The 27,198-nt window shown below is 36.8% G+C and overlaps 1 protein-coding gene and 1 long non-coding RNA gene across 3 annotated transcripts; one reads left to right on the top strand and one right to left on the bottom strand.

The window, feature by feature from the left end:
- Positions 1-485: 485 nt before the first annotated feature.
- Positions 486-8,543, top strand: LOC129146634 (uncharacterized). Of its 2 annotated transcripts, none has more exons than XR_008553563.1 (3): positions 486-548; positions 4,314-4,701; positions 8,438-8,543. It is a non-coding gene; the product is annotated as an uncharacterized LOC129146634 (long non-coding RNA). The 2 variants fall into 2 exon arrangements; XR_008553562.1 differs by having other exon boundaries at positions 486-552.
- TNFAIP6 (TNF alpha induced protein 6) lies at positions 2,818-25,230 on the bottom strand. The gene is made up of 6 exons (XM_037523320.2): positions 25,001-25,230; positions 18,996-19,133; positions 17,463-17,624; positions 12,819-13,047; positions 9,937-9,977; positions 2,818-5,741 (listed from the first exon to the last, which is right to left on the bottom strand). The coding sequence occupies exons 1-6, from the start codon at positions 25,092-25,094 to the stop codon at positions 5,572-5,574; spliced, it is 834 nt and encodes a 277-aa protein (XP_037379217.1). The 5' UTR covers positions 25,095-25,230; the 3' UTR covers positions 2,818-5,571.
- Positions 25,231-27,198: the final 1,968 nt, after the last annotated feature.

Genomic DNA, 27,198 nt, shown 5'->3' with positions numbered 1-27,198 from the left:
TCTCTGTTGCAGGGCCTGTGGATATATTAGCAAAGAAAAAACAAATCACTGTGTTCTGTAAAAATAAAGTAGGAAAGGAGATATAAAATTTTGGGGAGGAGATAGTTGAAATAAAGAGCCCTGGAAGACTTTATTGAGACCACGACCTCTAAGTAAAGATCTGAAAGCAGTGAGAGAATGAGCAATTTGACCATCTGGTGAAGAGTATTCCAGGCAAAAGGAATTCCAGAAAGTATTCCAGATAAAAGCCCTAAGGCAGGAACGTGCTAATATGTCACAGTACAGCAAGGACACTAATGTGCCTGGTGTAGAGATAGCTGTGGTAGAGGTCATAATGTAACAGGTGGTCCCCAGGAAAGGGGGAGGTTCCAGATTCCCTGCCCCACCCAAATGGAGGGTGGAGCTGAGCAGGGAGAGAAGAAGCTGCAGAGGAGACTGAGGAAGGAAGCAGGATGGAACCAGAAGGAGATCTGGAGGAGGTGCATGGAGCCTAGAGATACATGAAGAAACTGCGCTTGTCTTTTGGTCGTGGACTGGGTGACACAGATGTGGGTGAGACCAGTGGGGAGGTGACAATGGCAGCTTTTATCTTGATTTTGATTTTGCTCTTTTCCTTCTGGGCTTGTCTGGTTGTTTCTGACCCTTTTCCTTGGGTCCCCACTGGAAGATGCTTTAGACTTGTGGCAGGCTTTGGGGCCTTGCTCCGGGCCAATCCCATTTGGATGGAGTTTTACCCACGAGGGGACGGGTAACATTGGGTGCTTGATTTAAAAACTATATTCTTTGCCTTTTCTGTATTGTTTCCTAATTGTATTGAAGTTCCTTCCCATTAAAGTCTCATATGCTTTGTGTTGATGCGGCAGATGGAAGAACCCATTTAGAATAGGCAGGTTTGCGGGGTTTGGGCTGCCCCTCTCCCTGCCCTGTAATAATAAGAAGCAAAATAAAAGATGAGATTGGAAGGTCGGGAGAAAGGTAGTAGTCAGATCAGGATGTGACTTTCAGGTGTGTCTCATAGGAATCACTTTGCCTTTTTTTCTGAGTGAGATTGGAGACTATTGCCATTGTCATCATCAACATACTGTTATTTTAAGTGTTGTTTATGCTTGAAAATATCAATTACTAAAATACAAGGAATTTTAAAATAAAAAAAGAACCCTTTTAAGATTGTTTTGAAAGTGATCCCCATTTATTGTAGCAAAATGAAAATTAGTATTTTTAAATACATTTAAAAATTTTTTAAAGATTTATTTATTTATGCATACAAGAGCTGGGGTGCAGACCAGAAGTGTTGGGGGTAAGAGGATTCACCAGAGACAGAGTGGGGAACAGAACAGGCAGATTGACTGAAATACACTGCTGAGGGGAGCAGTGGGCGAGTCAGGAGAGGTCTGCTGCGCCATGTGGGTTCCTGCCTGGCCAGGGATCAAACTCATGCTGCAGTGGCTGCGGATAACTTCATAGGTTGCATCTTAACCCTTTACACCACCAGGGAGGCCCAAAAATTAGTTTTTATACTGAGTTGTACATGTAATTTTATTTGAAGTGAATATCTTGATTCAATTAAATCTAGTTCCATGTAGCTTTTCCTTTGGCATCATGAGAATCACTGTGAGGTTATAATACTTAGGCAAGTAATTGTGCTGTTTGTAGTTGTTTCACAGTCAAATAAATGCTCATAAACTATTCTTTGTATGTTACAAGTATTTTTAAGGATGTGGCTCTTCCAGGGGATACCCAAGTGCCTGTGTTTTTAGAGAACTGACTTCTATAGATTTAGGTTTTGTGAAATGTAATTTCTTTTAGTGGTTTTCTTTGCTGTGAATTTATTCAAAAGGAAATATTACTGACTTATTTGCTTTCTCCAGAAAAAGTTATTTTAAAGCTAATTATGACCTGAAACTTTATGATAAGCTATATCTTTTTGTGAGCAGAACTGAAACGTTTGCTTTTCTCTCCTTGACACACTCAGAATATGAAAACTTTTAGTAAGTACTGTTTCTCATGGAAATGTGCTTGCATAAATCCAAGATTTTTTTTTCCTTCCCGAAACAGATGGTTGGAAACATGGTTGTATTACTGAAGTTTTAATTGAAATGTCATATTTGAGTGTAGACCACTTTCAGCATCCAGATTGATCTCACAAAGCTGACATGAGAAAGCAGTCTGATACCTTCCTTATATGGATCCAGGTCTGTCAGAAAGGATAAAGACAGCCACCTCTTGGCAAAACCCAGAAAGCCTAAGACATTTTGGGGACATTAAAGAGAAGAACTTACCCAAAGACATAGGTATCATAGGCCAAGTCTGATCATGAAATCTTACTTTGACATGACTCCCAACCCCTGAAAGAGTGGCTGCTATGAGCCAGTATTTTATTATTTTTAAAGATTTATTTATTTATGCATATAAGAGCTGGGGTACAGGCCATAGGTGTGGGAGGTGAGAGGATTCACCAGAGATAGAGTGGGGAACAGAACAGGCACATTGAAATATACACTGCTGAGGGGAGCAGAACACGAGTCAGGAGAGGTCTGCTATGCCATGTGGGCAGCTCCCTGATATGGGAACGAACCTGAACATGTGTTGCAGAGGCTGTGGACAGCTTCACAGTGCTGCATCTTCACCCCTGCACTACCAGGGAGGTCCTGAGCCAGTATTTTAATAAAGTCAAGGATGGCGTGCAAGGGTAAAAAGCAACCTAAAAATCCTGATCAAAAGTTCCGAGAAAGCACATCAAAATAATTAATAAACTTATTTTTGTTCTTACTGTGTTTATGCAAAAAACCAAACCAAACCAAACAAAAAACTGACCAAGTTTATTGGAACTAGACTTAAATTACAAATGAATTAATTTTACAAATTTTTTGGGTAGAACTGGGGTGAAGATGGAGAGAACAATATGTTTAGTAACATATTTTTATAGGCATCAGATTCTAGTCCATTTAATCATTTTTGAGATTTTTGCTTTCTGTGTATAAACTTGACTAAATCCTGAATTTTTCTAACATTTCCAAACTGAATTTTCCTAACTAACTTACCAAATTATCACTGCCAGTTTTTTTCTCCCAATCCTTTTGATTTCTATTGGTTAAAATCCTGACTTTTTCTGAAACCACAGAAGTTAGAAATGGAGAACATGGTATCAACTTTAGAAATATCACCACAATGGCTATGCATGGACAATCCTAAATAATACTGCTATTTTCCTAAATACCTAATAACATCATCTGCAAATGGAGAAGCCATCACCTGCCTTTATCCCATTTGAAGATGCCTCAAACCTCACATCTAGAAAGGTTCTCAACTGGCTTCTCTCAGGACTCACAACTGGACTTGTGGTTTGCTCTTATTTTTAACTTTTGTTTTTCTTTTATTTCCATAGAAATGCCTCTTATTGCTTGCACAATATAGGTTGAACTATTGTATTACCTCCAGAATTTGGTCACAACTATTTAATTGGATTAATCTTTTCCTAGAACTAAGAAGCTGGTTCTTTTCAATAATTGAAGAGCTCAAGGTAGGACAGTAGAAGAACCAATATCTGCCACCTCAAAATATGTGTATGGCGAAAGGTTGATTTAATGGCAGGAACTTTGAAATGTGGGTGAAGGCTACGTTAAAAAAAAGACATTTATATGTAATCTGCTTTCTGTAAGCGTTCTCCCTCATGGTACTGGAAAAACTTAGTCTTCTTTTAAAGGAAAAGGCAGAACTGTACCTTCCCTTATTCTCCCTTATCCCCCAAACTCCCTTGTCTTAATTAAGCTATTTAAGATGGAATCTGAAGTTATGAGGCAAGTTACTCAGTTTTGCTGGGTCTCTCCCATGTATAATGGAGGTATACATGCTATTATTAAATTTCTTTTTGACTTTTTCTCTTATCAATATGTCTGCTGCTTGTTTGACTATTTGCCAGTCCGGAAGAACTATGACTGGTATGAGATACTTTCCCTTGTGCCCCAACACCTGTAATGGGAATATTCATTCTAAATGTAGAGATAAGAGACTGCAGCAAAATCAGTAAGTCTGATAGCAAATAAGATTGAAACTTCAGAACATTAAAAAACATTATAAAAAGTTGAACTTCAAAATCAAATTGCAACAAATATGACAGACATGAAATTATATACGATGAATTCTTATAAATCAATAAAAGATCATTTAAGTAAAAAATTAACTGAAAATGGTGGAAAAATAATTCACAAAAGAAACAAAACTCACCAAAAATGCATGTAAGCCAATCACTGCAGATTCAAACTACAACATGTCATTTTTGCTGTGATCTAATAATTATGCTTCTACTGTTACAGATATACCTTTGTGAAAGGGGAAGGAGCAAAGAACAGGCTCTATTCCCCCCACTCTCACTTACTGAAGGCACCTTGGCTTAAAAGTCCCAGTATGCCATGAACCAGATTTCCTGAATGAGGACAGCTGGGAAGGAGTGAGGTGAATATATAGAGGCGGAACACACATGAGGAGACTCTTGGAGGAGACACATGGAGAAGAGACAGGTAGAGACACTTGGAAAAGAAATTTGGAAGACACATGTGGATGAGAAACATGTCGGAAGGCTGCTCCTGTTCTTTGACAGTGACAATGGCAGGCATTATCTTGACTTCATGTTGGATTATATAGTACATCTTGAATTTTGAGTCTCACCTTTTGTCCCAGCTCTCGGTGATCACTAACCAGAAGGTATCTTAGACTTGTGGCAAGCTTTCAGGTCTCAGTTTCCCCACTTCAGTCTGGGCATGTTTGGCTGGGCATTAGCCCACTAGGGAATGGGGAATTTTGGGGTTTTATTGGAAAACTATTATTTAAAATCTCTCTCTCTCTCTCTCTCTCTCTCTCTCTCTCTCTCTCTCTCCACACTAATTCTATTACAAATCTTTCACACTACCAGTCTGCTTCCTTTGCCTTTATGCAAAGTCTATGGATGGCAAAATTCACTTCTAGAGCATGTACCCTTTAACAGTTTGGGATCCCCTGGTATTCCTCATCATGCACTAACACTATGACCCTATTCCAAATAATCAGAAAGACAAACAAATAGATACGTTCAAGGATGAGCTCGGTAGCAATATTTATGAAAACAATCTAAAATACTCATAATAGAGATAGGCTTAAATAAAATATGGAACAATCATATCATGGAATATTTTACAGTTTTCCAAAAGCAAGTACTTGAATAATACTCAATATGGGAAAATGCTAAAATCATGAAGTTTAAAGTTAAAAAAATATATATAAAGCTGAACACAGATTAGGATTCCAAAAATTCCAATACAATTATTTTTAGAGACATATATGCATGTATCACAAATCAAAAACTGACTAAGAAAAATATGTTAACACTTGTTATTTTTATGTAATGGGATTATGAGAGATTTTATTTTCTCATTCAAAGTTTTCTATATTCTCCAATTTTCCCAACATTATCAGGTATTGCTTTCACATTTAGAAAAATAATAAATAAATGTTAATAAAAATATAAAAGATAAAAAGGTGTCCCAAAAGATACAAACATAAGCCCAGAACGTCCTGTTTTTTGTTTTTGTTTTTGTTTTATAAATGACTAAATCTTCCTGCTATGAAGTTTTTATTTCCAGTAGAAGTAGAATTTGTACTTTTTCCTTGACTGGATTTGCCAAGAGGATCCACTGCAACATATTTGATTAGGAAACCTCCTGCTGTCACTGAAGCATCGCTCAGAAACTTCAAGGTCATGACATTTCCTGGGGAGGGGAAGGGTGTAAAAGAACAAAGATGTTACTTTCCTTCAATTTGGCTGACAACTCAAAACCTCATCATCCTCATAGGAAAATATAAGATTTCAGTGAAAAAAATGCTCCCGAAATCCAGAACTGAATTCTCAAGCTGCATAGACTGTGGTTTCATTGCCAGTGGATCAGGGTGAGAGACTTAGATTTTTGACTCTGGCTCTCCAGTATGTCCTACAGGAAATTTTGTTCTGTTTCCATAGAACAATTTTGTTCTGTTTCTATTCTTTATATAGAAGGCACGGCCATAGAATTTCTGGAAAATGGCAGGCAGTTCAACTGAGTGAAGTATGGATGGGTAATTTATTAAATGATGGAAGTATATATATATATATATATATATATTATTATTATTTATTTATTTATTTTTTGGTGGGACCCTCGCTGGCGGCTGGGGAACGAACTGGCACTGCAGAGGCTGCCGCAGCCTCACAGCCCAGCGCTCAATCGCTGCGCCACCAGGGGAGGCCCTAAATGATGGAAGTATAACAAGTTTTGTATTTGTAAGAAACAAAGCCAACAACTAGATCCCCACTTTACACATTGTATCTAATTATATTTCATCTGCATTAAAGATGCTAAAAATAAAAAGGAAAAATGTTAATACATATAATAAAATATGAAGATATTTTATTCTTTTTCAGAAAGGGAAGACCTCAATGTAGATTCCAAGTCCAGAATTCATTTAAAAAAAAGCACCCATACATATTGAATGCCAATGTTTACCAAGCACATCTTTAAGTGCATTTCTTCTATTAACTCATTATTTCCTCACAGCAACACTATGAGATGGATACTATTAGAACATTCATTTTACAGATGAAACTGTGCCACAGAGAGCCAAATTAACTTGCTGAAGCCCACATTGCTAAAATGGCAGGTGAGGTTTGACCTGCACAATTTGACCCCAGAGTTCGTACTTTGACCCACTGTACTTTTCTCAGCACTGAAAGAGGTGCTGAAATTAAAAAAAAATTTTTTTTGCATGATAGGAGAAATCAAAGTTGAAGAGCAAGAGACAGACCAAAAGAAAAGAGTAATATCTCTAACATACAAAAAGCTGGTAGAAATAAAAAAGAAAGAGACAACAACTCTAAAGAAGAATGTGCAAGTGGGCCTCCCCGGTGGCGCAGCGGTTGAGCGCTGGGTTGCAAAGCTGCCCACAGCCTCTGCAGCACTGGTTCGATCCCCGGCTGCTCCCCGGCCACCGGAGGAGGGGCCCACATGGCGCACAGACCTCTCCTGCCGCCTGCTGCTCCCCTCAGCAGTGTACTTCGGTCCTTCTGCCTGCTCTGCTCCCCACTCTGGCTCTGGTGAATCCTCTCACCCTCCTGGGCTTCTGACTGTACCCAGTGCTTGTATAAATAAATAAATAAATAAATAAATCTTTAAAAAAAAAAGAAGAATGTGCAAGTAATAAAAATAGGTAATTCACAGGTAATTCACAATGAATGTATAGAATGCAAACTGGTGCTGGAAGACTAGCAGTAATTTGTCAGTATCTTCTGACATTTAAAATGCACCTCACCTATGACCCCAAAATTTCACTTTTAGGAATCAACTCTAATAAAGAAAAAATAGTTTTATTACATAAAGGTAGGTAGTTTAAAAATGTCTGATGAAACACTGCATAGCAAAAGAAAAAAATCAGCAACAACCATCTTCAGGATGTTAAATATTTGTTCATGACATTATGGTATGTCTATACAATCACCTACTAGGAAGTCATTAAAAAGAATTGAAATTATCCAAATACTCTGCCTTAGAAATATGGCCATGTATCCTTGTAATACATATAATGTTTGCATGCGATAGGAAAAGCGCCTGGAAGTAAGTTCACTACACAGTTGTCCAGTGCCTTTCTGGGTTGGTGGGGGGAGATGAGGAGAATGGGCATGTTCTTGCTTTTAATTTCATGAAAATGGAGAATTATAGGTAGTTTTAAATTTATTTGTTTTGTTCTTGCTTTTTAGTATAAATATCCTGGGGTGAGTAAGCACATATTTAAGAAAATGAGGTCAAAGTGTTAATAGTATCATGCCTGCTGTTAAGATTATGTACAAACAGTATTTTATATCTTCTTTTTCTATTCCTTTGTAGCAACTTCCTCTTCTTGCTGTTTTGCCAAATCATGGGTTGTTTTCTTTTTGTTGTTGTTGTTTAACTATGTTCTTTTCCTTTTTTTTTTTTAAGATTTATTTATGCATATAAGAATGGGTACAGGCCATGGGTGTGGGAGGTGAGAGGACTCAACAGAGACAGAGTGAGGAGCAGAACAGGCAGACTGACTTAAATGCACTGCTGAGGGGAGCAGCAGGTTGGGCAGGAGAGGTCTGCTGTACCATCTTGGTAGCTCCCTAGCCTGCTAGGGATCAAACTCATGCAACAGAGGCTGCGGCTAGCTTCAGAGTGCCGAGCTTAACTCCTTGTGCCACCAGGGAGGCTCTGTGTTCTTTTCCTATGTTTATTTATTTCTCTTTAAATAATAAACTGTGTGGTTTCTCTTAGTTTCTTGTAGTTGTAAGAAAAACATTGATTTGACTATGCTTGTGGTAAGTCTTGTCTGTTTTAGACAATAGAAGAAAAATACTAAGTTTCAGGCTACCTTTTTGACTTTTCCTCTGTTTTTTGTTTTTTTTTTTCCCTATCAGGTTCTCATCCCTCAACTGCAATCCTATAGCTCACAAAAGTTCTTTCATCTTTCTGACAACTTGAAATAAGTTTTCAAGAAAGGAATAAAAGATAAAATCTCTCTCTTCCTAGGAAGATTGCAACAGAGTAATGAGTTATTACATCTCAAGCATTAATCACTCAAGGATTGAACAAGAAGTCCCACCTATCTCTTGGAATTATGATGCATAAATGAAATGTGAGTGCACTACAAGGCTAGAGTGTAGGAGTAATCAGTTTAGGATTGCTTAGACATTGCAACTCATTGCCTTATTTTTAGTTGTAGAAGCATCTACAATTTTATGACTTGAAGGGAAAATAAAGCAAGTAAGAATGTCAAATATTAGTGTTGGTGTTGGAAATAAAAAGAAGAAATGATGACATCTAAGAAAGTGAAGGTTCTTAGCCAGAAAGTAGCAGTGGGGGCAATAACAGGGGTATTGCTTGTTAAGATAAATTTATGTTACTTATAAGGACATTTCTTGAGGCACTTCATGGAACAGTCACAAAAAAGTAATGTGTGTGTGTGTGAGAGATTTGGAAAAAGTTTCCTATTGTAGCTATTCTTTTGAGCTCTACTACGTATAATTAGCATACTAAAAGCTCTCTAATATCTTTCAATAAAGAAACCTATTTAACATCTTTAACCCAATTTTCCCAAATTTATTTGACCTTAAAGCCCTTTTTTCATCTAACACCTTTAAAAAACATCTCACAGAGCTAGGTTCTTCACATTTCTTTCTGGGGAGTGCTGCACTAAGATTAAAAATGCAATGAGGGGCCTCCCCGGTGGCGCAGCGGTAGAGCGCTGGGTTGCGAAGCTGCCCGCGGCCTCTGCAGCGCCGGTTCGATCCCCGGCTGCTCCCCGGCCACCAGAGGAGGGTCCCACATGGCGCGCAGACCTCTCCTGCTGCCCGCTGCTCCCCTCAGCAGTGTACTTCGGTCCCTCTGCCTGCTCTGCTCCCCGCTCTGGCTCTGGTGAATTCTCTCACCCTCCCGCACTTCTGACTGTACCCAGTGCATGTATAAACAAAACAAACAAACAAGCAAACAAACAAATAAAGAAAAAAACATGCCTCTATAAAAAAAAAAAATGCAATGAGTATGATGAAAACATTTTTTTCAGGGACAGCCTTATTTTTAACACTTTTATAATTTACTTCATTAACAACAAAATTCTGGCCTTTCAATACCACATGTTATGGAAGTCAGAGTTTACAGTAATATTCACGGATTTTCAGATTCAAGACAATTGCAGGCTTGATACCTGAATTAATGAGTCTCTGCGTATTTAGCACAAAGATTTGGAGCAAGTCTTAAGTATATATAAATACTACGTATTTTACCAGGTAACGAGCTACATCTGTCCTCATTTCTCTCCACTTTCAAGGAGTAAATAGTAATAACTGTTGGTCCTTCACTTTCACTGACACAATGAGAAAACAAATCATTATTTTGTTCCTTAATTTAGGGCCATTACCTGTACTAATGATGTCTTCTGGAAGTTCATCTCCACAGTACCTGAAAAACAGAATTTTTTTAAAATGAGAGGTCACATGAAAGAATATTATACACCCACTGCAAGTAGTTCTCATTGACAAGTAAGGAGCTTTGCTCCCCTAATGACTCATTTTTCTATTATTTTAAAACTTATTCTTTTTTAAAACTTGAGTTTGTAATGGAGAAGAAATGTTAAAACTAAGTTTGTCAATATATTAATGAGATTTTAGAGAAAGGATATGTGACTTACAAAATTTATTTTGGTCATAGGTACTTTGAAATTGGAAAATTAAAGATTTCTTTCTGAGAAACCTCATAAAATTTTCTTCACTGCTGAAGAATGAGTGTGTGGTTGGTATTAGTATTTTGAATTCTAGAGTAGAGTGATTTATTTTTTATTTTTTAAAGATTTATTTATTTATGCATACAAGAGCTGGGGTACAGGCCAGAGATGTAGGGGGTGAGAGGATCCACCAGAGACAGAGCTGGGAACAGAACAGGCAGACTGAACTGAAATACACTGCTGAGGGGAGCAGTGGGAGATACAGGAGAGGTCTGCCTCGCCATGTGGGTTTCTCCCTGGACCGTCAGGGATTGAACTCGTGCTGTAGAGGCTGTGGATTGCTTCATAGTGAGGTGCTTAACCCCTTGTGCCACCAGGGAGGCCCTAGAGTAGATTGATTTAGACATGAAAAAGCATGTTTGATTTTTATGTGAATTGTGACTTTTTGTCAGTTTTGGAAAATATGATTTATTCAAGAGGAGGGAAAGACTTTACAAAGTAAATCACTAAATATTTACCCAATAAATAGCAAACTAGCCTGTTGAAATAGTGTATGATTTTATATAGGGTTCTACTTGATTTCTAGAACTAGGCTTAGAATAAAAATGTCCATCACAAGTCTCAAAATAGGAGATTTATTTTTCAAAATATACTTTTTAAAAAAAATTTCAACCACATTTCATGTCATCCTCAAACTTTTTTTAAAAATATAATTATTTCTATAGCAGTAGGCTGTTAGGCAAAGTACACAACAAAAAAACATTTTCCCACCAAAATTTGTTTATTTTTATGAGAAGTGCCTTTGGTTTTCTTTGTGTTTGAATCATACATTTCAAAATCAACAAAAAGTTATTGAGTCTATAATTAATAATTTTCACCACCATTTTCTTTCATTAAAGTATTGTTATAGATAATAGAGAAATAACAACTGATAGTTCATTGATAATGGGTAGTCTAAAATATGCATTATTGGGCCTCCCTTGTGGCGTAAGGGGTTCACAGCACTATGAAGTAATCCACAGCCTCTGCAGCACAAGTTTGTTCCCCAGGGGGCTAGGGAGCTACCCACAAGGTGCAGCAGACCTCTCCTGTCTCGCCAAATGTTCCCCTCAGCAATGTATTTCAGTCAGTCTACCTGTTCTGTTCCCCACTTTGTCTCTGGTAAATCCTCTCACACACACACCCACCCCGCACCTCTGGCCTGTACCCCAGCTCTTGTATGCATAAATAGATAAATCTTTAAAAATATGCATTATTAAGTGGGGACTTGAATATATAAAATGCTTAATTTTTTTTTAAAGATTTATTTTTATACAAGAACAGGGTACAGGCCAGATGCGCGAGGGGGTGAGAGGATTTATGCACACAAGAACTGGGGTACAGGCCAGAGGTGTGGGGGAGTGAGAGGATTCACCAGAGACAGAGTGGAGAGCAGAACAGGCAGACTGACTGAGATACACTGCTGAGGGGAGCAGCGGGCAAGTCAGAAGAGTTCTGCTGTGCCATGTGGGTCTCCTCACTGGCTGGGGATCGAACTTGTGCAGCAGTGGCTGCGGATAGCTTTATAGGCTGCGTTTTAACCCCTCACTCTACCAGGGATGCTCTGACTTTTTAATTCTTTTAAGATTTATTTTTTATTTATACAATAGCTGGGGTACAGGCGAGAGGCGGGGAGGGTGAGAGGATTCACCAGAGACAGAGTGGGGAGCAGAACAGGTGACAGGAGAGGTCTGCAGCGCCAGGTGGGACCCGCGCAATGTGGGACCCTCACCGGCCGGCTGGGATTGAACCGACGCTGCAGAGGCTGCTGATAGCTTCACAGCGCTGTGCTCAACCCACTGTGCCACTGCAGAAGCCCTGACTTTTTAGTTCTTACAATAAAAAATAGCTGAAGGTGTTCAGATAGACCTCCTCAGGATGATCAGAAAAGCTTTTTTTTTTTCAATAAAAGTCACCTTCCCTGTGGAACTAAGGTCAACTGAAGTCCCACTGGCTTCAAGAGAAACTGTTATCATTATATAAACTACCTAAAAGAACTAAGCAGATTTAGGGTCATTGCCAGTATATAAATTTTCCAGAAAAACCTATCTTATGGCATGGCAAACTTGTAGAGCATCTGGTTTTGTCACATGAATCACCCTCTCCTTATCTAGTGAGACCCCTCCTCTCTCTCTTTGTCACCACAAGTCCCTTTCCCATTTATTAGCTTGAGAATAAAAGCCTTGGTTCATCCTGTTTACTCTAGAATTTACCTATTTTAATTCGTCATACATATGTAATTAAATTGTTCTTTTTTCTCCTGGTAACCTGATGTTAATATGTTTGCTTGACTACCCCAAGAAGAACCTAGAAGGGGAAATTAATGTTATTCCCCTTTATAACTATGACTATTTTAATGATAAGAACATGTGGCAATTGATTATGGCTTAGAATCCTAAGAAAAATCTTTGTTAAAAAAGGATGTGGTGTTGCAGAAGAGTAGAAATACCACAAAAACAATATTTTTGTTTGAGAAAAATTAAACATCAAACAAAATAATAGATGTTCATTTAACTCATTTATAAAGAAATGACACATACCTTCCCACAAAGCCATGGACGTCATCATAACTGTCATATATTTCAACATAGTCAGCCAAACAAGCTGGGTCATCTTCAAGATCAAAGTTCAGAAAACTCAGATGAATGCGCTGACCATACTTGAGTCTAATATGCCAGTAGCAGACTTGGTTATCATCATACTCCTTCGGAAAGCCTGGAGATTTAAACAATCGCTTTGGCTCAGTGAACACACCCCCACACTCCTTTGCTGAAATGGAAAACAAAAAAAGATAAGAAAACATTAGAAAAAAAATATTTGTGCCTTAAAATGATAGTCACTCCTTAGCGTCCATATATTTAATATTTTTAAAAATGAAATAGAGAAATGCCTTAATCTATGACATTCATAGTTTATTATGTATACTTGTAGCTAAAGAATAAATGTACTTTGTCATCAAAAGTTGCTAACTTCTCTAAAATGAACATAAATTATTTGGGATTTTTTTTTTTTTTAAAAAAGGAAAATAGCAAGAACAAATCACTATACCCCTGTTTCACATTTTTTGGCTTCTTTTAAAAATAGAATATACAAACTTTTATGGGTATATCAGTAAGTGTTTGACAAATACATATACTTATTTTATCAGCAGCTTAATCAGGAATTGAGTTAGAATTCTGTCCTGTGGTGTCATCACTATGTCTGCAGTGACTCAAACACTTACAATAATGAGTCCAATAAATTGCATTTGGAAAATATAGAATTTCAGGATTGTAAGGATCTTAAAGGTCACTCTAGTCCAGTTAAAAGGATAATTTATAGTCATTTTGCACTCCTTTTACTGGCTTTATTTTTATTTATTTATTTTTTTATGCATACAAGAGCTGGGGCAACAGGCCTAAGGTGTGGGGGGGTGAGAGGATTCACCGGAGACAGAAAGGAGAGCAGAACAGGCAAACTGACTGAAATACACTGCTGAGGGGAGCAGTGGGCGAGACAGGAGAGGTCTGCTGCACCATGTGGGTTGCTCGCTGGCCGCCAGGGATGGAGCTTGTGCTGCAGAGGCTGTGGATTGCTTCATAGCGCAGTGCTTAACCCCTTGTGCCACCAGGGAGGCCCCTTTTACAGGTTTTAAATTAACACCTTAATCTTAATATTATAGGATTTGGTGGAGATTTCATGCTTGTTTTTTTCAAATCATCTGTCACTTTACAGATTTTATATATAACCTGTTATAAGAATAAAAAAACACCCTCTGCTAGAAGCAGTGATGTTATAGTATGATCTAGAATGAAAGCTATGGAGAGACTCTAGTTAATTTTAATTCATTACCAAATAAATGTCTAGTGTCTTGGAAAAAGGGGCAACTTGGAAATTCATATGCAATCTGAATGATGGTAGTAATGATGAGTCTGAGTAGCATTCAAACATAGTTTTCATTATATCAATTAGAAGGTTTTACGAGAATATTCTCCTTTAAAATAACCATTTTTAAAAAATTATGTTAGAATCCTTAATGCCACAGCAATTAAGAAAGTTTTTCTCTCTGGTGTAGATCAGGAACTTAGGAAGGTTGGAAAGTAACAGAAGGTCAGGTATCTAGTCACAGCTTTATGATCACACTCTGTCTCAGATTTTTCATTGTTAAAATAAATATAATCATGCTTCGCTTACTATCTACTTCATGTGATTACTCTGAGGGATAAAATATAGAAGATAAGGGTGTTAAAAAAATGGAAACTGCTCCTCTACAATTAAATATTATCTAACAGACAATTTATATATGTACATAAGCAGTACAGTGTTTATGTAGAAAGTTATACAATGCCTTTTAAAAAAATATTTATTTATGCATACAAGAGCTGGGGTGCAGGCCAGAGATGAGGGGTTGAGAGGATTCATTAGAGACAGAGTGGGGGGCAGAACAGGCAAATGTACTGAAATATACTGCTGAGGGGAGCAACGGGTGAAACAGGAGAGGTATGTTGCGCCATGTGGGTAAGCTCCCTGGCGGGGAATTGAACTCGTGCTGCAGTGGGTACAGATAGCTTCACAGTGCTGCATCATAACCCCTTGTGCCGCCAGGGAGGTCCCTACAGTGCCATTTTTTGAAGTGACTTGCTATGTCCCATAAAGCCTATCTTTGTTGTATATATCATCAGATTAGAGAAAAAAATTTAAATATTAATTTAGTTATATATTTAGCTATATCTATTCAGCTATTTTATATTATATATAGCTATCAACTCATCTCTTTCTTATTTAGGAAATGACAGATTCAGAGTTGATTGAGTCCTTGAAGACTGTTACTTAGTTAAAAAGTTATTAATATAAAATCAGTTAACATCATGTCATCCACTCAGAGCTTGAATCAGCAAGTTTTCTTTAAACACTTCTTTTTTTTTTTTTTGAAAGATTTATTTATTTATTTATTTATGCATACAAGAGCTGGGGTGTAAGCCAAAGATGCAGAGAGGTGAGAGGATTCACCAGAGACAGAGTGGGGAGCAGAACAGGCAGAAAGACTGAAATATACTGCTGAGGAGAGCAGGGAGTAAGACAGGAGAGGTCTGCTGTGCCATGTGGGTTAGCTACCTGGGTGGGAATTGAACTCCCGCTGCAGTGGCTGCAGATAGCTTCATGGTGCTGAGACTGAACCTCTTGGGCCACCAGGGAGACCCTAAACACTTTTTATGACCCTATTCTTTACTTCAATCAGACCTAACTTGTGATATTGCTTAATTAATAGTGATTGCTCTATTTTCTAATGCTGTTAAGATTTTTTCATTCCAATTGCTTTCAATGAACTTACCTTAATGCTAGTTTAGACCCCTTCACGTTAACTACATTCTAAATAATCAGCATATCACTAAATCTGAAAGAAAGCTAAATATACTGAGAAATGAGCAAAAGCAAGTCTAGGATTCTGTACACATATACCCAGAGTTAAAATTTCAGCCTCTATGAGAGACAAAACAGCTTATAATTATGAATAAGTTAAAGCAGAATTTGTATAAAAGGACAATGAAATACTGTTAGAACCTTTCCATTAGCACTTCATCTTCCCTAGACTTTGACCTATGAAAATGATCAAATAGGAGCTCAGATATCCTAAAGTTTAGTGAGCAAAAGAAGAATCAGAGGATAGGATAATCTTTAATCCCTGGTGGCACAGGGGTGGAAGACTCAGTGCTATCAAACTATTGCCGCCACTGCAACATGAGTTCTATCTCCGCCAGGGAAATAACACACATGGCACAGCAGACCTCTCCTGTCTTGCCCTCTGCTTGCCTCAGCAGTGTACTTCAGTAGATCTGCTTGTTCTGCTCCCCACTCTGTCTCTGGTGAATCCTCTCACCCCTCACACCTCTAGCCTGCACTGCAGCTCTTGTATGCATAAATAAATAAATAAATAAATCTTTTTTTAAAAAAAAAGAATCATAGGATATACTTGGAGATAAAAAATTACTTTTGAGAGTAAGAAAATCTGTCTGTATAATGAAGAAAAAGGAAGAGAGGATGAGAGGGAAAGAGGAAAAGAAGATATGTGAATTATTAACAATGACTGTAGTATAGGCTAAATAAGCTTAAAGTACATCAAAGTGATCTGAAAGTTAGGATCTCATATAAGTGCACTGTAAATATTTATTTCTATTTTGCCTTAAGTAGGACCAGCTGAGAGCTTTAGGCAAAATTCTTTTCTACTTGGAATACACGTTATTTTGAAATATAGGTAGTTACAAATATGAAAAATTTCTCCAATGATTAATGCATTGAATAATAAATAAATAAATAAAATGCTAAAACTTCACTCTAATCTACTGTATTATAGGCTTTCTTACAAGCTATATCCAAATGAACCACCACTTCAGGATGTTTATAATTATAAACGTGGGGGGGGTAAAATTTGGTAACACATTGTAACACTTCAGGACATTGGCCTGGGGTGGTGGTGGTGAGTCTATTTTTTCTCTAAGAATATGAACAAAGAATAACTTTATATTAATTACAATGAGTTAATTTTAATTTTTCTCTTTAAGTGTTTTTCTTGCAGTAGTCAACCATGGAAAAAGAATAGGAATAAAAATATACTCTATAATAATAACAACTGGTATATCTGGTATATAATTGTTAAAATAAACCATAGCATGAGTGTTGCTTAGTTTGGAAGTTTAACAATTTATGAACAAAAATAAATTATAGAAAGAGTTATTTAATTTTGCCTCATTTTCCCCCATTCTTTTGAAGGGGGTAATAGTTAACATTTGGTGGTATCTTTTTATTGTTTTAACTAATTAGCTGTGCCAAGTTTATAACCTCATTGTTTCCCTTTGTGGACAAGAAGTTATTTGGCACACTAAAATTGAGGATTATTTGAGAACTTGTGATGTCATCTGCCTACTATTTATTGACCGTCCGATCTTGGGTGAGTTACTTAAGCTCTTAAAGTTTCAGTTTCCTGATTTGTAAAATGGGTATAATAATACCCATTTGTAGAGCTGTGAATATTGACAGTTTAGATGATTATAACTCAGTGTTTGGCACAGCACAATTACTCTATGAACAGATTTATTGTTAATTATCATTATAAACTTGTCTTATCTCTAGAAGAAGCCATTTCTTTTTAACAACCTCTTAGTAACATGCAACTGTTTTTACAAAGCATAAAATTATTTCTAACAAACCATGTGGGTTGTAGCAATAGGCATCCCATCTTTCACTCCTATTGAGACGGACTCCATAATCAATAACACCAGTTTTTCCATATCCACAGTTGGGCCCTGGCTTTACAATGGGGTATCCAACTCTGCCCTTGGCCATCCACCCAGCAGCACAGACATGAAATCCTGAAAGAGAATGAAAGGGTTATAGGCTTGTGTGGTCATCTCCCTCATGTGGCAAAGGTCATCTTAACAAAAATGGCCCCTTCCAAACTGAGCAAATGCAGTTCACGTAAAAGGGGAAATAAGTTTTCTTAAAAAATAGATAAAATTTGAACACATATAAAATATGATGTCCTACTTGAAGAAAAAAAATGCAGATGAGCTAGAAATCAAACTGCTATGGATATGCAAGCACTCCCAGTTTAATGCTCACTTCTTTTCCCAAAATGGCCTATCTGGTGCCACGGTTTGATTTCTGAAATTGCCATCAATACTGAAAAAAGTTCTTCATATGACAGTTTAGCTAATTTCTATGTTAGAATCATTTAAAACATTGCTAATATTTTAAAAGATTTGAATAAGGCAAAAAGTACTTATAAATTTCAAATAGTTTCAACACTGTTTTCCTTGCTTGACTTCAGAGACTGATGTATTTGTGAATGTCAACGCCTTACAGATGGTTTTACTATAGCTAGAAAAGGCTCTGACTTATGTCTCCATCATTCCATCTACTGTGTCACACACAGTCCTACGGGTGTAAACTGAGCTGTCATCTGGGGAGACCTTGGAGCATTATAGAGAACACTGTTATTTTTGTCTTGGGTATTGTATTATAATAGTGTAAACTTTGCCAAGCATATTTCTATCAGCAAAGAGATTTCCTCAATAAAGAAGAGAATTCTAAATGGGAGTGGCTTTTCGGATTGTTCTGAAAGTCCAAGAGAGTTGATAGCACCCTACTTAGAAAAAGCAAATAGCACTAGTCAATTACTGTTTTTTTTCACCAGGTCTCCTGACATCATCTTCCCAATTATTTTTCTCCTGCTATCTTGCAAAAGGCATATCCTTCTATCTTCACAGTTTTTGATACTGAGATATAAATACATTATCTGACTTAATTCAAAAATAGGAAAAAATGGAAAAAAATGCCACTAAATGCATTATTTCCTTTACCAAGTAAATTTCCTTTTTTAAGACTCAATATAGTAACTTCAGGAAATTCATTCTCAGATGTCAACAAGAGATGTTATTAAAATTTAATAATAATAGTAAATTTAATACTAAAAAGGAATAGTAATGACGTTAAGATTAATGAGGAATTTAAATGATGTTGAGATAATGATGTGTTCAATTTCTTTTGCCTTTCGTCTTGTTAGTAATAGGAACTTACTTCCATTAGCGCTGAGGAGAGAACACTGGAGAAGTCCATGGGAGATGTTATGGGATGCTATGTATTAAACTACTAGAGAGAAAAGTCTTATGAAAAGGTTACAGGAAAGGCTGAATTTTTCTCCCAGGGTGAAAAAGAGAAAAAGTCATTGTCACATCAGTTACCTATTTTTCTGGCTGCCTCTAGCTGCTTATAGGTGGCGAGCCGACCTCCTTCATATTGACACACCGCCTTTGCTTCTGCGTAGGTGAGTTTGTATTTGCCAGACCGTGCTTCTCTGTGGTAAACGCCCGCTGCTTGTTCTGTGAATTAACAAATTATGGTAAATGCATTATTATCTAGTGTTGTGGAACAAGGGAAATTTTATGGCCTCAACTGGAAAATTACATCAACCGTTGTTCCTGCCAGAGGGTTTCCTGGATCTGCTTCCGTGGGTGGCTAAGTTTTCATTGTTAGAAAGCTTTTGAAAAAAAAAATATGAGGGGAATTTTAGGGGAAGTTGGGAACATAGTCTGAAAGGAGGCTAAAGTAGGTTTCTGAACTGACAACCTGAAAGAAAGTTTTAATAAAACATTGCATTTCTGTATTACCACAAGGTGACTTTTTTTTTTTTATACAGCAGCTCTCAAACTTCCCTTTTCAATGGACTACCAAAATAAGTTTTTTAAGGAGGCTTGTTTTAAGTCATAAAAAAGCTTGAAAAGATAAGCAGTAGGATAAAAAAAGGAAACGAAGTAAAAAAACAAACAAGCAAACAAAATTGACTGTTACCTAGGCTCAAAGTAATGGAGGAAAATAAACTAAAATATCCATTTGAAGGGAATGACTAATGTAATACAGTTGAGGACTTAGTAAACAAAGCAAAAACTGAAGGGAAGTTTGAAGGACTCCAAAGCAAAAAAATGCTATATCAAGAAAAAGAAAAATAAATTCAAACATAACCAAGAAAAAACTGGGCAAAACTACTAGTCCCAATATTCTTAATCTGATCTGTCTTTTTGATTTTACTGGTTGGCCCAACATATTTTAGGTAGTATGAAATCATATATGAGTTGTTTTCTGGTAGATAATTGTTTAAATTGGTTGCTTTGAGTTGGGTGTACATTTTGCTGTAGAAACAATGAGAAAAGATTGCCAGGACAATAATTATAGTGTTACTTCAACAGCTCAATGTAGACTATTAGATTAAGTCTTTGTACCCTGACCTATGCAACCAGTCACCATTAAGAGCTTTTCCAATGAGAACACTTAATTCCTTGCAGCAAGCAAAGTATAAATCCAGCAGCATTAGAAATCCATTCCTTGCTCTCCAAACCAAGCTGAAATTAACATTGCCACAATTTAATAAGAGATGCTGAGCCTCCCTGGTGGCTCAAGAGGTTAAGTGTCAGCACTATAAAGCTATCCCCAGCTACTGAGCATGACTTCGATCCCCGGCCAGGGAGCTGACCCACATGGTGCAGCAGACCATGCTGTCTTGCCTGCTGCTCCCCTCAGCAATGTATTTCAGTAGATCTGCCTGTTCTGTTCTCCACTTTGTCTCTGGTGAATGCTCTCACGCCCACACCTCTGGCCTACACCCCAGCTCTTGTATGCAAAAATAATTAAAATAAAACTTTTTTTTAAAAAAGAGATAGGCCTCCCCTGGTGGCGCAGGCAGTTAAGTGCCACACTGTGAAGCTGTCCGCAGCCTCTGTAGCGCTGGTTCGATCCCGGACGGCCGGCGAGGATCCCTCATGGTGCAGCAGACCTCTCCTGTCTCGCCCGCTGCTCCACTCAGCAGTGTATTTCATCAGTCTGCCTGTTCTGTTCCCCACTCTCTCTCTGGTGACTCCTCCCACCCTCCTGCACATCTGGCCTGTACCCCTGTTCTTGTATAAATAAATAAATCCTTAAAAAAATAAAAAATAAAAAAAGAGATGCTGCTTGGCACTTTTTCCTGTTTTTCTGGATTCTGAGAAATCCTGCTTTTATATATCTTATAGTTTAAGGTCACAAAGGACCCTGACCATGCTGATATTAATATCAGAAAACACAAGACCCATCAAAGTTATTTCCCCCTTTGAAAGTCACCTATCAGCCAAGTGTTCTTCATATGGTAAAGCCTCATAAACTAAGCTTTCACTAGTTTCCAATTTGGTTATTTTGAGACTATATAATGAGGTACTTTGTTAGGTGCTGTGGATCAGGTTCTGTTCTCAAGTTTAGACACAGGTGTGCAATAGAAATATCTTTATGTTAAAGTCCACGAGTACCAAGGTTTTTAGTAGAGAAGGAGACATGTTTAACATACTTCTATACTGTAATAGAGATTGTTAATTATTAAAAATGTTAAAATTATGTAGACTAAGATCTTTTAAAAAAGATTTATTTATTTATGCATACAAGAGCTGGGGTGCAGCCCAGAGGTGCAGGGGTGTGAGAGGATTCACTGGAGACAGAGTGGGGAACAGAACAGGCAGATCTGAAGTACACTGCTGAAGGGAGCAGGGGGCGAGACTAGGGAGGTCTGCTTGGCCATGTGGGTCACCTCCCTGGCCAGTGATCAAATCTGCTGCAGTGGCCAGAGATAGCTTCATAGTGTTGTGACTTTAACCCCTTGTGCCACCAGGGAGGCCCACCCTAAGAGATCTTTATTTGAAAAAGATTTTGTAGGAATAGTTTTCTTCCCAAGATTTCTCAAACTAAGATTTCTTTAGTATTTTACTCCAAAAATCAAAATATGGTGTTTGCAGGAAAAAAAATTAACAAAAAGACTAAAAACTAATTTTAAGTTTTCTTTTCAATAATTTTTCTTAAACTTATTGTACCTGTCAAACTTGTCTAGTAATAAAGTAACTTACATAGCAAAACTATATATGCATAAATTTTGACTTATTCAGTAAGGGTTATATTCCACATTGTTCTTGAAAGAGCACCAAATTTTTTAATATCTTGCCTTATGAATGAGTTGAGACTTTGGTATTTGACAAATTTTGATAGTCATTTATTTTAAATTATTCCCCAATTCAGAACTTGAAATTACTAAAATAGCCCTTTGTATTTTGAATCTAATTTTAAAAGTTTTATCTTTCAGATAAAATATAATTTGTTAATTTTTCTAGTCAATATTCATTTATTAAAACTGAGTACTTTTCATAGAAGGAAATATAGGCGAAACACTACGGGATTTGCACATCAAAGACATCTTTACAGACACATCACCCAAAGCAGTGATAGTGAAGACAAAGATAAACAGCTGGGACTACATCAAATTAAAGAGCTTCTGCACAGCAAAAGAGACAATAATAAAAACAAAGAGAAACCCCACCAACTGGGAGAACATTTTTGCACCCAACACTAATGATAAAGGACTGATCACAAAAATCTGCAAAGAGCTGATGAGACTCAGCAACAACAAAGAAAATAATCCAGTCAAAAAATGGGCAGAAGAGCTAAAAAGAAACTTCTCTGAAGAGGAAATGCAAATGGCCAACAGACATATGAAAAAATGTTCAACATCACTTGTCATCAGGGAAATGCAAATCAAAACTACCATGAAATACCATCTCACACCAGTGAGAATGGCACATATTAAAAAAACTAGCAACAACAAATGTTGGCGAGGGTGTGGAGAAAAAGGAACTCTTCTGCACTGTTGGTGGGAGTGCAAACTGGTCCAACCACTATGGAGAGCTGTGTGGAGATTTCTGGACCTACTAAACATAGAGCTTCCATATGATCCAGCAATTCCACTCCTAGGTATTTACCCAAAGGACACAGAAACATCAATTCCAAAGAGCACCTGCACCCCTATGTTTATAGCAGCACTGTTTACAATAGCTAAGCTTTGGAAACAACCCAAATGCCCAAAAATAGATGACTGGATCAAGAAGATGTGGTACATATATACCATGGAATATTACTCAGCATTCAAAAAAGATAAACACATGCAATTTGCAGCAACATGGATGGCACTGGAAGGGATCATGCTCAGCGAAATAAGCCAAAAAGAAAAAGAAAAATACCGGATGGTCTCACTCATAGCAGGAATCTAGAAAACTTAAATAAGGGACGAGGAAAATGAAAATAAGAAAGTGAAAATCAAAATCAACAAAAAAACTATGAACCAGAGACACTTTTTGGGGGTGGGGGGTGGGAGGGGAAGGATTGGGGTCAGAATGGGGCGTTTGCAATTGTATGGGGGAATATAAAAATAAAATTTAATATTAAAAAAAAATAAAATAAAATGCCATCATCAAAAAAAAAAACCTGAGTACTTTTTAAACCAAGAACTCTTTTTCTTTTAGCAAGTAGTAACTGTTGCTTTTGTCATAGACAAGTTGTAGATCTTGTATAAATCACTCCCTAAACCTCTGTTTACACATCTGTTAAGTGGGAATGATGATATTTATTTTTAGGAATAAATCATTAAATCCATAATCATAGCTTTCACATCCTAGCAGGAGCTCTTGATAAGATTCTCTTTCTCCCTTTTTTGGCTCCAATAATGTTTGAAAAGAATTTTTTATGAATTTTTTATTTTCATAATCCATATAAACTATAAATAGTTGAAGCCTCTTTTCCTTAACTGTCTTTGGTTAAAAAAAAAATTACTACTTAAGGAATTAGAGAATATCAGAGTTAAAAATAGACTTTAGGGGTCACCCATTTCAACTGTCTCATTTTACCAGAATGAAATAAGACCAAGAGTTTAAAGTACTTTGTTCTTGATACTTGCTGGAAGATTCCTGCCTTCTAAATCAACTCTCTCCTCCCTAGTTTCTAATACTATATTGACTGAACAAATTGTGAACAATTTTGCTAGGCTGACTGTTCAACAATTTGTCCCAGATTGAAGCAATTTGCATTAATCTCAAGCCTAAGATTTGCAGCATACTATTAACAAACATTTGGATTTGCTCCTACCTCGAGGACAGAACTTCTATTGTCCAGGTTTATGTTTCTGTGATATATAACTTCATTTAAAAAACAACTCTAACCATTAGAGGGTTTGGCGGCAATTCAAAGTTTATCCATATGGGTTTAATTCTTTTTTCATTTTTGACAAATATCTGTATATTTCCTAAATTCGATGGTGTGCAATAAAAATAAACAAAGAGACATTTTCATTCCTCTGGTGAATCCCAGAACCCATCTTGTGTTCACTAGCTCAAGAAAAAAAAAAAAAAACAGTAAGGCTGTGCATTGCAAGTTGAGGTTTTAATGAAATCCGCATGGCTGCAGTTATTACCAGAGAGAAACTCACTGAAAGGGGAAATATTCTGCAATTGTACGCTGCTTAGGAAGCATAAAACCAAGATCTATGTTAAATTTTGCTTTCTCTTTATTTTATACAAGAATCCAACAGTTTTTTTTCTTGAGCAATTACAATTTATTTCCACTATCAAATATGATAATGAACATAAAACAATAATAATTTATTATATATCATGAGAATTAAAGCATTGTTTAGAGAGCTATGCAGGGTGTTTGGCTTTTCTGTATTTGCCCTTTCTTGGCCTATTGTTTATATTCACAGTTAGCCTGCCTTACAATTAACAAAACAAAACAAGCAAAGAAACTTTCCTTGTCAAACAAAAAGGTTAGAAAATGACTTATATAGGACATCACAAACAAAGAAGTCAAAATGGTAAGAATGCATTCAGAAATACAACTCTTTTTCATTTTTCTCCTGTATTGCAAGCTGGTTTTGTCAAAACAGTTAACAAATGTTTCAGAAAGCAAGATTTACAGTACAGGTCAGGATACATAGAGCAATGATTATAAAAATATTGTATACTCTAATTTTACTTCTCAGAATTCTGAAATCTTATTGCAAATGCATTGAAATAAAAATAAAATAATATACTGTTGTTTTTATTTTATTAAAGAAATAGTCCTCACAACACCACAGGTATGCTTTGAAAATTTTTTAAAGTATAAATTGATATTGAATATAAGTATTAATTTCTATTTTCTACTAAACAGCTCACTTTATCAAAAGCTATTTTTAAGTTTTAGAAGGCACACTTTTGAAAAATAGTTGCAAGCATTCCAATGCCTATCTATCCTAAGCATTTTTCTTGGAAAACATCAACCTTGAACAGAACAAAAAAACTGATTCACTTCTCCATGAATGCAAAGAAGTGAAATTTTCAACATGAAATTCATGAGAGAAGTTTCTTACCAAGCCATATGGAGTTATGAAAAATTCCATCCTTGATTCCCCATCCGTGAGCCTCTTTCCACAGCAAGACAAATAAGGAAATTAAGATGATCATTTCTCAATTGTAAAGGAGTACCAGGCTGTTAGAAGCTGCTCAGTATAAATTCTCAGAGCAGAGCCGAAATGTGACTGAAACATCTGGTTTTCACATCTTTTAAATGGTTTTTTCAACTATGAGGTCAGCAAGTACTCTCCAATGGCATTCTCTGCTGTAGAGTTACACAATTAACTCAGTGTCTGAGAAAATCCTCTGACTCATTTGCATTGGCAACCAAAATTAAGGATATAGATGATCTACATTTTAAAAATTACTTGAAAAGGATTTCATTTGTTCTGTCAGTCACAGCCAACTTTCTATTAAGAAGTTTCTCTAACTTGGTAGATTCAGCAGTGTTTAAAAAAAAAAACTTTCAGTAGAATTTTAAGAAAAACCTTGAATGACTTATTTACAGTAAGTTAATTGTGAAGTATGGGGTTTGGGATTAAGTGGTAATCTTGAGCATGGCTTTGTTAATGTTACATTTATTTTCCTGAAACATGGCTAAGCTCACAGAGAAAATTTAAAACAAAAAATGTGCATAGTTTGGTAAATGTTAAGCCTTTTCCAGTGATTGTAGGGCTGCTTTACACTCTCACTGGATATGTCTTAGAATAGGGTTCTAAGAGTTCTTGGTTTGTTGCAGTCAGCAGGTAAATACCTCAGTTTCTACAAGAGTAGCTTAGTTACAGAGTCTTTGGAGTAGATTGCAGTAGCCTGGAGTATCTTATCACACAAATTTCTTTAGGTCACATATTCTTGAAGTTTTGGGAGAAATGTGGGTGAGTAGACAGTCGTAAAGTTAATAGAATGTGGCTTAAGCTTTCCCAAACCATCCTAACTTTGAAAAAGATGACCAAAATAGGTAAGAATTACCATAGTAAAGTCTCCATGCCTTAGATATCCCAAATCTTCATCTCCTTTTGCATAGGGTTATTGGGTAACATGCCTAGTAATATTCTCGCCAATGCAAGTGGCATTTCCTGTTGGCTCACAGCCATATGGGGACAGCTTTTGCTTCTCTTTTATAACTGGCTATTAATTGCTACTTAGCAACTCTTCTCTTGCTGCCAAATGGCTTCCCATTTGCTACCATTACATTCATTGCTTTCATCCTTTCTAGTTTCTCCAGTGATATTGGAATTGGAATCCTTTGAAAAAGTTAACTTTCTGGACATGTTCAAGTCATCCTTGAATCCCATGGGCATCTTTATATTTAACTTTGCCAGTTTGCCCTGGTCTCTCTTAAGAAAATAGTTTGTTGAACTATTCTTAGAGAATGTAGGTTGTAGGTACAGAATTTATTGGATACTCACTGATGTATGCAGAGGGTTCAGATCTCTATTTTGAACCCACAGCAAATGAAAAATGAGGAAATTGTATCCCTGCTCACCAATAGGGCTAGAGTTTAAGTTTTGTGCAAAAGAGGATATAGTTTAGATCAACTAGGTGTGACTATGGAGAAGGCAGGCATAGTCAGTGAGAACAGGATGAAGAATAAATAGTTGAGGGGAGCAAATCATATTGTTCTGGAGAATGAAATTATGTGAGTATTTTAAGTTTGTGGCTTAGGAAGTAAATATAACCTTATTTGCTTAAGGCTACAGCAAAACCAACACAGCCTTCCTGGTTCTTTTCTTGCTCACATTCTCTGGCCATGCCCTTTCTGCATGACTCTAAACTACCAAATTTCCCTGCAGTTCTCAGTTATAAAATATTACATTAAAAATTTACTCTCAAGAAAGAATTGGAAATTAATCTTTACTTAGGTCAAATACTTAACAACAGACACTCTTCTGTATTAATTTGCATTATTATGAAGCTCCAAGTACAGGAGGGTGTGAATGTTCAACTTGTTTGAAAATGAAAATTTAATGTGTTGTTTTGATGGATTAGCCCTACTTAGGGTAGAGGATTTTGTGTCACCCCCCACCCCTGCAAACTGCATTCAGAGTTCAAATATTTTTCCTCAACTTTGACAATGTTTGGAAACCCTATTCTCCCCACCATCAAGGAAACATAAAACAGTGCCAAAGGATGTGGGATCTGGTTTTGAGGGGGCGTTCAATTCTTGTGGAAGAAAAGAGAATTGAGGTTCTCATATGAAAAAGATGCAGTGGGC

Source organism: Talpa occidentalis, unplaced genomic scaffold, assembly GCF_014898055.3.
Source record: "Talpa occidentalis isolate TD23 unplaced genomic scaffold, MPIMG_talOcc4v2.1 talOcc4.3, whole genome shotgun sequence".
NCBI lineage: Eukaryota > Metazoa > Chordata > Mammalia > Eulipotyphla > Talpidae > Talpa > Talpa occidentalis.
Note: the sequence above shows the minus strand (reverse complement) of the source record. Positions and strands in the feature narration are given on the sequence as shown.